Source organism: Nicotiana attenuata, chromosome 11, assembly GCF_001879085.1.
Source record: "Nicotiana attenuata strain UT chromosome 11, NIATTr2, whole genome shotgun sequence".
NCBI lineage: Eukaryota > Viridiplantae > Streptophyta > Magnoliopsida > Solanales > Solanaceae > Nicotiana > Nicotiana attenuata.
The window spans coordinates 13,525,612-13,538,160 of NC_031999.1; the positions used below are offsets into that span (position 1 = coordinate 13,525,612).

At 40.4% G+C, this 12,549-nt stretch overlaps 1 protein-coding gene across 1 annotated transcript; it reads left to right on the forward strand.

Annotated features, from left to right (window-relative positions):
• LOC109234143 (photosystem I reaction center subunit psaK, chloroplastic-like) lies at positions 7,589-10,716 on the forward strand. Its single transcript, XM_019400007.1, has 3 exons — positions 7,589-7,743; positions 8,042-8,122; positions 10,359-10,716. Exons 1-3 carry the CDS (start codon positions 7,660-7,662, stop codon positions 10,584-10,586), a joined length of 393 nt encoding a protein of 130 aa, XP_019255552.1. The 5' UTR covers positions 7,589-7,659; the 3' UTR covers positions 10,587-10,716.

A 12,549-nucleotide genomic window follows, 5' to 3' on the forward strand; every position in this document is an offset into this window, starting at 1 on the left:
ACACAGCTCAAGACCCCCAATCACCACAATACAAGAACGATGGACTCGATCGACCACAAAAGAATCACCCACCGGCGTAGACACATAAACAGGAATACTCAATGCATTACTAGGCATGACCAAATACGGGGCAAAATAAGATGACACATACGAATACGTAGACCCCGGATCAAACAACACTGAAGCATCCCTATCACAAACCAGAACCGTACCTGTAATAACCGCATCTGAAGCCTCTGCCTCGGGTCTGGCCTGAAAAGCATAACATCGGGGCTAGGCCCCACCACTCTGATCTACCTCTCTAGGACGGCCTGCTGCTGGCTGGCCTCCACTTCTAGCGGCTTGAGCTCCACCTCTAGGACCTCTACCTCCACTTCTAGCACCTCTGCCTCCACCCCTAGCTGGCTGGGCGGGCTGCGGAACATCTGGTGCCTGTACCATGCACGAGAACCCTGATGCTGAGAGATGCTCGGTGCTCGAGGGCAAAACCTGGCAATGTGGCCCGTCTCACCACAAGTGTAACAAGCCCTCGGCTGCTGAGACTGCTGGCCCTGGCGACCTGAATGACCACCCCGAAAACTCTGAAGCGGCAGTGCACTGATAGGAGCATGTGGTGCACTGTAGGACTGCTGATCGGAAACTGCATCTGGGGACCACGACCACCTGAAGCTCCGTGAGAAACCTGAAGTGCTGACTGATAAGGCCTAGGAGGAAGGTCTCCACCATATGAATCTCTGCCTCCAGATGAGGCACCACTGAATCTGCCTGACTGACGAGGTCTCTTGTCTGCTCTATGACCACCCCCCCTGTGATAATACCATCTCAACCCTCCGGGCCACATTGGCCGCCTCTTGGAAGGATATCTCACTCCTAGCCTCCCTAGCCATCTGAAGACAAATCGGCTGGATAAGACCGTCAATAAACCTCCTAACCCTCTCTCTCTGGGTGGGAAGTATGATAAGAGCATGACGAGCCAACTCAATGAACCTGGTCTCGTACTGGGTGACAGTCATGGATCCCTGCTGAAGGCGCTCGAACTGCCTCCGATAGGCCTCTCGTTGTGGAATAGGGAGAAACTTCTCCAGAAATAGCTGTGTGAACTGCTCCCAGGTCAAGGCTGGCGATCCTGCTGGTCTAGCTAAGCAATAATCCCTTCACCATGTCTTGGCGGATCCAGACAAGCGAAATGTAGCCAAATCAACCCCATTGGACTCAACAATACCCATGTTCCGAAGAACCTCGTTGCAGCTGTCCAGATAATCCTGGGGATCCTCAGAAAATGCACCGCTGAAGGTAGTAGTGAAGAGCTTGGTAAACCTGTCCAATCTCCACAAAGCATCGGCAGACATAGCTGCTCCATCACCGGCCTGGGCTACCACGCCCGGCTGAGCTGCTCCAACTGGCTGAACTGCTGGAGTCTGAGTCTGGGGAGCTACCTGCTCCGGAGTACGAGTAGCAGGGGTCTGGACTCCTCCTCCAGCCCGAGAAGTGGCTGGTGCTACAGGAAGCAAGCCTGCATAGGTGACACTCTCCATGAGGCCCACCAATCGGACCAAAGCATCTTGAAGAATTGGGGTAGCAATAAACCCCTCTGGGACCTGAGCTGGGCCCATCGGAACTGCTGGGGTTGGAACCTCCTCGTCAAAATCAACCTGAGGCTCCGCCCTGGTGCTGCTGCTGGGGGCTGAGCTCTGCCCCTACCTCGGCCTCTAACACGGACTCGGCCTCGCCCTCTGCCCCTAGTGGGTGCTGCTGCTGGGGGCTCGGGCTGCTGAGCGGTAGATGAGGAAGCGCGTGTTCTCGCCATCTGCGGAAGAACAGAGTAGAAATTCAATTAGCTTCGAGAAACCAAACCGCATGACAAGAAAGAACAAATGTGAAACTTTTTCTAACTCTATAGCCTCTGGGGATAAATACAGACGTCTCCGTATCGATCCCTCAGACTCTACCGATCTTGTCTGTGAATTGTGAGACCTATGTAACCTAGAGCTCCGATACCAACTTGTCACGACCCGGATTTCCCACCCTCGGGAGTCGTGATGGCGCCTACTCGTAGAAGCTAGGCAAGCCACGATCTTAGAAATCATTAACTCTTTCTGTTTTAATTCCTTTTTAACCAATTAAATTTACCGGAAATAAATAAATAAATTATAGCGGAATATGAAATTTAGCGGAAGTTTTAAATAAAATATAAAACCAAACATCCAAAAGACCAACACGTGCCTCTAACCAGAACATGGTGTCACAACATCCACGGACTGTCTAAGATTACTACAAATAAGTGTTTGAAAGAAAAGAACATAGTCTGTCTCGAGTACAAATGACAACAGAACATAAAAACTGAAAGAAGAGACGCCGGGCCTGCGAACGCCAGCAGGGCTACCTCGGAGTCTCGGACTGAAGGATAGCTCCCAATCTACTGCTGATGACCAAATGCCACTCCGGGACCTGGATCTGTGCGAAAGAGCACAGAGTGTAGTATCAGCACAACCGACCCCATGTGTTGGTTAGTGCCTAGCCTAACCTCGGCGAAGTAGTGACGAGGCTAGACCAGACTACCACATAAACCTGTGCAATTATATAATATACAGCGGAAACAAAGCAGAAATAAACAAATAAGGATGGAAGGGGGAATCATGCTGGGGGGAGATAACAGTTCCGAATAAAGCACCAAGTAAGGAAAGGAACAAAATAACTACAATGTCAACAAGAAGCAGAAATCAAACAAGTGCACTACATCACCCTTCGTGCTTTTACTCTCGTCCTCAGCCAAGCAATAATATAATGAAAACGAGCACGACATCACCCTTCGTGCTTTTACTCTCTTTCCTCACCAAAGCAATTAGAATAATAAAATGTGCATAGCATCACCCTTCGTGCTTTTACTCTCTTTCCTTACATATAATCAATAGAATTGGCACGGAATGGTACATCGTGCGGCACGGCATCACCCTTCGTGCTTTTACTCTCTTTCCTCACCAAAGCAAACAATGCACGGCATCACCCTTCGTGCTTTAGCGCTCATCCTCACCCAAACAACAATCACAAACAAGGGCAAGAGAAATAAATAAGAACATATAGGAATCCCGGCAAGGGAGCAACAATTAAACAATTAAATCTCGGCAAGGGAACAACAATTAAATAATTAAATCCCGGCAAGGGAACATTTCGATAACCTTTCTCTATCTTTCAAATTTACTTCATAACTCGCTTTACCACTTGAGCCAATGCTCCAAAGGGTTCAATCGTCTCATATACTTTCACAATTCATAATATAACTCGAGCCAATGCTCCAAAATGTTCAAAGGACTCAATTCCTTCCACAAACTTTTCACAACAACTAGAAATCATCACCAAGGCATGAAGAATACAATGAAATCAAGATATTCACAATATAAAGACTCACGGTCATGCTAGACACCGACGCATTGATACTCGTCAGCATGCCTATACGTCGTACACGACTAATACCACATAGCAAATAGGACGCAACTCCTAATCCCTCAAGCTAAGGTTAGACCAAACACTTACCTCGATGCCTTGAACGCAACTCAAGTCTCAATTATAGCTTTATCCCTTGATTCCACCACCAATCCTCTCGAATCTAGTCACAAGTTACTTAATTACATCAATAAGTGCTAAATGAATCAACCCCAATGCATGAAAATGAGTTTTCCAAAGTTTTACCCAAAAAGTCAAAAATCGCCCCCGGGCCCACGTGGTCAAAACTCGAGGTTCGAACAAAAACCCGATTACCCATTCCCCCACGAACTCAAATATGTAATTTGTTTTGAAATCGGACCTCAAATCGAGGTCCAAATCCCCAATTTTTGAAAAACCTAGGTTCTACCCAAAACACCCAATTTTCCCCATGAAAATCTTTAATTTTAGGTGAAATCATGTTAAAAGATGTTAATGATTGAAAGAAATGAGTAAAAACTAACTTACAATCGATTTGGAAGAAGATTGTTCTTGGAAAAATCGCCCAAAGGAGTTGATTTGAAAATGGTGTAAAAATAACTTAAAAATTGGCTAAGTATAGAAAATTGCAGGTCTCAGATATGGGAAATGCGAACAGGGGTTCGCAATTGCGAACCCCGACCTCTGCAGATGTAGGAAATGCGAAACAGGGTTCGCATTTGCGAAGCCTTCATAATTCCCCAGGTTTCGCATTTGCGAAGGAGCTGTCGCAATTGCGACATCGCATTTGCGAAAGAAGGATCGCATTTGCGATACATGCTGAACAAGGGAGGTCTCGCATTTACGAAGGGGAAGCTCGCATTTGCGAGAAAAGGGTGGCCTGGGCTGGCTTCGCATTTGCGATCCAGCCTTCGCAATTGCGAACTCGCATTTGCGAGCCAGGCTTCGCAAATGCGAAGCCTGCAGGCCTGAACACACCAGCATATTTTTAAGTTCAAAATGCACCCCGTGGCCTATCCAAAACTCACCCGAGCCCTCGGGGCTCCAAACCAAATATACACACAACCTCAAAAATATCCTACGGACTTATTCGTGCGATCAAATCGACAAAATAACATCATAAACATCGAATTAAACCTCAAAATCCAAGAATTCTTTCAAACTACATAAAACATCATTTTTTCTAATTTAGGCCCAAATCACGTCAAACAACGTCCGTTTTCAACCAAATTTCACAGGAAGGACTTAAAACATATATAAGACCTGTACCGGGCGCCGGAACCGAAATACGGGCCCGATACCATCGCTTTCTAATCAGATTTCATTTCCAATTTTCTTAAACAATTTTAGAAAATAATTTTACTAAAAAATTCATTTCTTGGGCTTGGGACCTCGGAATTCGATTCCGGGCGTACGCCCACGTCCCATATTTTCCTAAGGACCCTCCAGGACCGTCAAATCACGGGTCCGGGTCCGTTTAACCAAAACGTTGACCAAGGTCAAATTTATTCATTTTAACATCAAAACTCAATATTTTTCACAGAATTTCATATTTAAGCTTTCCGGCTACGCGCCCGGACTGCGCAGGCAAATCGAGGCGACTCTAAATGAGGTTTTCAAGGCCTCGGAGATACAGAATTCAATTAAAAATAGGTGATGACCCCTTTGGGTCGTCACAAGTAATTACCTGTACGGGTGCAAATTGAAAATATGACTACATGAGTACTTATATTTTTTATAAGTTCCGAAAATATGTGAAGAATTTTGCAAAATGCAGTTATAGCTAAGGGTGGGCATAAAATTCCAAAAACCGAAAAATCGGAATGGACCGAATTAATTTGGTATTTCAGTATCGGTTCTTCGGTACGAATTCGGTATAAATATTTCAAAACATCGATATTTCGGTACGATTCTCGGTATTAAACTTTCGATACTTTGATAAATCGAAATACCGAAACGTTTTAGTCAGCCAATAAGCCTAGCCCAGTTCTCCATTTTCAAATCCAAGTCCAATCTTCAACTTTTGACTTGCAATCAGATAAGTATACCAAGTTTACAACAACAACAACAACAGCAAACCCCTAGTATGATTCCAACAGGTGGGCCGGCGAGGGTAGTCGGTAAACAAACCTTACCCCTATCTAATGCAGGTGGAGAGGTTATTTTCAATAGACCTCGGCTCGGAAAGGGTGAGAAGAAGAAGAAGAAGAAATAGAAAAGCAAGAAAGGAAGAGAGCAGAAAAAGATGGAGATAAAGGATAAGTGGTACAAAAAAATATCAATAGGAAATACAATACCTGAGGCGAACTAAACCACATAACGCAATAAAAATCTAAGAATATAAAGGGACGTGCGTGCTACTAAGACAATCGGTGAGCAACTAAAAAATATCCACTAACCTTCTATCTTAATCTTGGACCTCCACACCCTCCTTTCAAGGGTCAGGTTCTCAGTGAGCTGAAAAGCGTCATGTCCTATCTAATCACCTCTCCGCAGTGCTTCTTGGGGCTACCTCGACCTCTTCTCAACCTCGCCATGGCCAACCTCTCACACCTCCTAACAGGAGCATCAATGCTTCTCCTCTTAACATGTCCGAACCATCTCAGCCTCGACTCCCGCATCTTGTTCTCCACGGAGGCTACTCCCACTCTGTCCTAGATAGCTTAATTCTTAATCTTATCTCTCCTAGTACACCCACACATCCATCTCAACATCCTCATCTTTGCTACTTTCATCTTCTGCACGTGGGAGTTCTTGACTAGCAAGTATTCAACCCCATATATCATAGTCAGTCGAACCATCACTCTATAGAACTTACCCTTAAGTCTCGGCGGCACATTCTTATCACATTAAACCCCGGAAGCGAGCCTCCATTTCATCCATCCCGCTTCGATGCAATGTGCGACATCTTCGTCAATCTTCCGTTACCTTGGATAATAGACGCGAGATACTTAAAACTAACTCTCTTGGGGATACATTGAGCATCAAGCTTTACCTCTACGTCTGCTTCATGGGTCCCGTTACTGAATTTGCACTCCAAGTATTCTCTTTTGCTTCTACTCAACTTGAAACCTTTAGACTTCAAGGTCTGTCTCCAAACCTCCAACCTCGCGTTAACTCTGCTTCGCGTCTCGTCAATCAACACTATATCATCGGCAAATAGCATGCACCACGACACCTCCCCTTGGATGTGTAGCGACAATACATCCATCGCCAAGGCAAATAAAAATGGGCTAAGAGCAGATCCCTGGTACAACCCCATCACAACAGGGAAATGCTCCGAGTCATCACCCACAATCCTCACCCGAGTCTTAGCACCATCATACATATCCTTAATCACCTTAATATACCCGCTAGCCTCCAAATACCTCCACAGAACCTCCCTTGGGACTTTATCATACGCTTTCTCAAGTTTACAAAATTATAATATTTTCATGTATTTGATATCTTCAATTATTTGGTTCTGGAACTAAATAATATTTGAAATGTTCCTCTTTTTATTGTTGTTTTAGATTCTTTGGTTCCTCTGTCCTTTGTTGCTCTACTGGGATACTCAGTTAGAACAAAAATTTGGCAAATTTGGTTTTCAAGTCTGGAGCTTTTCAGGCTAAAGGAACGATTAGTGATTACCATAAATATGAATTAAGTACAGTACTAATATTAGGCATTTGAAGATAGATTGAGCGGAATAGATGAAAACGTTATTCCTTCGAGTTCGTTACGTTGTTGACAAACCAATATCGTTATTTCATGGATTTGGATTACATCAATGAATTATTGTTAGAACTCCACCGGCAAATAAAAAAAAATAACAGCAATCTTATCGAACCGTACTGAACCAAACTAAAAAACATTAAACCGTATAGAACTATTTTGATATGGTATTTAATATGCATAATTAATATACCGAATACCGAAGTACCGAACCGAAATTAATAAATAACGAGGGTCCATCCCTAGTTATAACACATCATTCAAGTAATCTTAGCTGAATTTATCAAACATCTAAATCTTATCCATTTCAGCCAATATAAGATTGCCACTTCAGCAAACAAGTATCCAAGTGTATCTAACAGCCCATTGTGAGGTCACAAACTCCTTGCTTTGGGTAATGGGCCTATATCACAGAAACTTGTTTCGAACCCCAATAGATTTATACAAACAATTTTGTCAAAAGGCAATTAAACTAAAAAAAAAAAAAAAAAAAAGAAGAGAGAAAAAAGTTGAGTTGCTGCAAAAATGGCTGCCACCATGATAACTTCTCTTCCACAGTTCAATGGACTCAAAACCAACACCTTCTCTACTTCCCCTATTCAGGGCTTGGTCAGTTTCTCCATTTATGTCTGTTTTACATTTACTTAGGTGTTATTTTTACTTTTTTTTTTTCATCTTTCCCGTTTATAGTTTTTGTTTACTTTGATACATTTGACTTGATTTCGAAGTAGCTGAAATTATTTTATGATTGAAGTCTTGTATTTTGTTTTTCTTTTCTATGAGTAATATCCGATATCTTTAAAATAAAATTATTCACTATTTATGCATATTACCATTTTCAAATAGTTAAGACATTGAAAACATATGAATTTATATAGTTGTAACAATCATCTTTCACTGGGTGCAGGTGGCCGTTCAACCCATGAGGAGTAGAGGGCAAGGTGCTCTGGGTGCTCGCTGTGATTTCATTGGCTCACCCACAAATTTGGTAAATAACTATTGCAATTATATTGTGAGAGACTTATTAATAACTGAGATATATACAAGAAAACTCAGAAAGAATAAAGTAGTCGTGTTAATGAAACTCTTAAGTTTTGCATTTGCAATTTCTTTTGTTAAAAGAAAATGAAAACCTGACTATACTGTGAAAATCATAGTGGGCTACTTTATAGCAAACTGATGAATAAGTTATCTTTTATGAGAAAATATTATAGCCTGTTTAGCCGAGCTTCTCCCAAGATCAAAACTGTTTTTTCCGTAAAAAAGATATTTTTTCTTAACTTGAGATGTTTGGTCAACCTTTTTTGCGAGGAAAAAGTATTTTTTGGCTAGAAGCATAAACAGTTTTTAAGAAGCAGAAAAAGTAGCTTCTCCCCAGGAAAAACAAAAAACAGTTGTGAATTTTGTGGAATACTTACGCATATGAAAAATATCTCTAGATTATTAGAAATTTTGTGAAATATTTACGCATAGCTTGTAAAGTGTGGATTTCTTTTTTATTCTCAAGTTGCAGATAAGTAAATGATTGATTTCCTAGATAAGATATGCTATTTTCTTCAAATTTACCCTAATATTGGTTCAGATTTCGGTAATTAAACTGTATCTCGTCTCGAATTTTTCTGACCGTCGTGGTCAAAGTATCCAAAATTGTTTGACCAGATCTGATACAGATCCAATACCCACACTCATACTAGTGTCGCATAGGCAAGGGTGCGGCACCTAAACTGCCACGTGGGAGAGTAACTTAGGTTTCTGTAGCACATACTTTACTTGTTAAAGAGTTATTATGATGAAAAATATGGAATGGTGACTTCTATAAAAGGGTCGAGCCTCAAAATACATACAGTGTGTGTATCCACAAATCCGTTGGGTCTTGCTTTGATATGTAAACATACTCAAAATGCGTATAGTATCAGCATGCATGAAATGACTGATCAGTTACGTTCCTTCATATTTTAGGTTTCAAGGGGCCAACGCATTTTAATCTATTCCTCTACAAATCGTATGGTCTCTATCATGTAGTTCTTCTGAGAAAAGCATATCGCATTAGCAATTTGACAAAACTTGTATATATTCCTAGAAAATATTCTTCTAATGACATTGCTGGTATTGAGTTGAGCGCCTTCTCAGAAGAAACGCAAGTGAAAATTACAAAAACAAAATAGCGTAAATCATATATTTTCCTAAATAATAGTAGATAATAGCATAATTTAAACAAAAAAAACCATCCGTAAGGTCAACTTATGTTGTTTATTCTTGAAATAGTACATGATATCAATCTTTGAGAGAGAATTCACTGGATGAAGGTAGATTACCTCAAAAAAGGATGTGCACTGTCACAGAAGTAAAAAGGAATGTGCCAACAATTAAAGGTTTTTTTATTTATTAATATATGTAAGTTGGTGTTGGAAGTATTTTTTATATTTCAACGTGGGATTTGTATGACGGACCTTAGAACTTGAAGAACAGAAAGAAGACAGCTGGAATTGGGAGTCCACGCAAATTCGTTTCTTCTTCAGTATTATTGTCCAAGTAGAATCGAGTTGAGCAATCACAATACGGTAGTGGTTATACTTAGTGCAAGATATTCTTTTTTTTTTTTTGAAAGAGGGGAAACCCGTCGCGGCTACAACCTCTGCCATAATCTCTGTCTTTCAGGTGAGCACTTTATGCGCACTGGGTAAATCTCGCCTGTGTAATAGCCTGCCAACTACACAGGGGATGTAAATCGCACTAGTGCAAAATATATATTTACCAAATAGAATTTATGGACTTCCGAAACATTTTTGCAATGACCATGGTTAAATGTAGTTTATTTAGTTTTAGTATTCTAATTTCAGAACGGTAGGCTAAAACCTAGATATATATGGATAAAATCTTAAATATTACAATTTTTATCCAACATTTTTCTACTTTTAAATAATGTTTTAGCTTAAAAGGCACAAAAATTGATCAACGTTGATTTATGTACGTGCATATGTTTATTTATTATTCAATTTCATCGTCTCATGATTTCCATTGCTTTTTTGGAGTAAAATAGAAAGCAAATAAAAGTTCTAAGGAGATAAATTAGTGATAAGAATTTTGTAAGAATTGAGTCGAATAGTATGTTATGTAAGTTTAGTCTCATACTAAATAGTATTGACGTTGTTTATGGAGACATAAATGATGCAAGAATTAAACCAAAGGATGATTTTGTAACAAAGTGCTTGTATGTTGAACAGATAATGGTGACATCAACAAGCCTAATGCTCTTTGCTGGTAGATTTGGGTTGGCTCCATCAGCAAACAGGAAAGCAACAGCAGGGCTAAAGCTTGAGGTTAGGGACTCAGGTCTCCAGACAGGAGATCCTGCTGGATTTACACTTGCTGACACCTTGGCTTGTGGTGTTGTTGGTCACATTATTGGTGTTGGGGTTGTTCTTGGCCTCAAGAACATTGGTGCTATCTAAATAGTCTCTTGTTTATAACAAAATAGATATTTTCTTGTGTATTCCAGTTTCTAGCATTTATGTTGGTCTCCTCTTTTTTCGTTGCTACAACAAAGTTTTATGAAACAATTGAAGACACATAAGCAATATTTATCGATGCGTTGGGTAAGGCTGTTTTCTGGGCCGGGCCCGGGCCTAAATGGGCCAAACGGGCCGGTTCTTACTGTCCCGGGTTTTGGCGGGCTGTGCTTTGGCGGTTCCGGGCCAAACGGTCCCGGTCTTCACGGGCCTAATGGTGGAACCGGCCCACTGTGAGCCTAAGACCACATGGTCCCGGGATTAATGGGCCGGGCCCACGGGCCTAAACGGGCCTAAGTGTTCCGTGTTATATTTTTTTTTTAAGGTATTTTCTTGTAAANNNNTGTATTATATATATATATATATATATATATATATATATATATATATAGGCTTATATAATTTCTTGTAAATATATTATAGAATTGTGACTTAAATCTTCTAAATAGTCAAATTTAAACACAAAAAAAATTGCAAAGAAATATTTAAGGGAATGCCTTATAATTTTTATTATTACGACATTAACAAAAATGGCAATATCGTTCTTAGTGTTCCTCCCCCAATGGAATGAGCACAACAAGGTGTTAATACCACCAGTAAAAGGAAAAAAACTAATGAAGATGTGCCAAAATACAAGTTACATATTAGTCTACATATTATCTCTAACAAATTTCATAAATCCTTCAAGGTTCGGAGGAATTTCCGTTGGTGGTGGCGGAAAAGAAGCTTGTTCATCACCGTTTCCGGGCGAAGCAGTATCCTCCGCAAGTTCCACTAGCATTTCTTCATAAGCTTCGTCTATCTCCGGTTGTGATTCAGCAAGTCCAAAATTTCTTCTTTCCGAACGGATCCAATCTCTGAAGAGTACTGATTTTTCCAAGCTCTCCCTCATAGACGCTCTATGATCACCTATTTGAAGTCTCGCTTGACTGAAAAAGCTCTCTGATGCCACTGTTGAAGCTTGAACACATAAAATATCTCGAGCCATCCTTAAAAGAATTGGAAAGTATTTTTCTCTGGCCTTCCACTATTCCAAAAGATCAAAGGTGCTGTCTGGATTCTCTTTTTCAAGGCCCTGCGAGAAATAAACTTCAAGCTCATTTAGATGTGAAGTATCACCAATATTATCACCTTGAGAACCCCTGAACTCCGTCCAAGAACTAAGTGTTTTTAGGCCCACAGTTCTTTTAGATGATTGCGAACTAGACGAAGTAGGAGTTGGAACATTTGGTCTAGCATTATCTAAGGCTTGTTAATAAGCATTATAAATTGTTTGAGCATTTATTTTAATTGAGGCTTTTGCATCTGCAAGTGTAGCTAATTCCTCATCTGAAAGATCTAAAGCCCTATAAATATTTGAATACCAAAAGTGAGGACCTCCTAATTTCATGGTAGGATTTAACATGGCAGCAACACCATAAATAGGGGGGATAGAGAAAAAATATTTTTTAAACTTTTCTTTCATAGAATTTATAGCAAGTTGATAAATTACCCCACCCTCTGAAAATTGAACAAACAAATCACATAGTGCTGCAATATAAACTAAACAGTTTGAAATAGTAGGATAATATTGCCCAGACAATTCATTTGTAGCAATATGAAATTGTTCTAAAAAATCTATAAGAATTTTAATATTAGTCCAATCTTGATTTGTAAGGATTTCATCATCATCCTCACCACCAACACGAGCATTAAACGTTGCGTTTATTGGGTTTCTATATTCATATGCAACAACTAAACTTTCGTACATATAATTCCATCTAGTCGGACAAGCTTTAGGAACCTTTCTCTCTCTAAGGCCAAATTCATCACATTTTTTAAAATATTCTCTAAGTCTACTTCTACGGTTTGAATAAAAAAGCCAATTAAGAGCCATTTTAACCTTTTCAATTTCCAAATTTAAAAT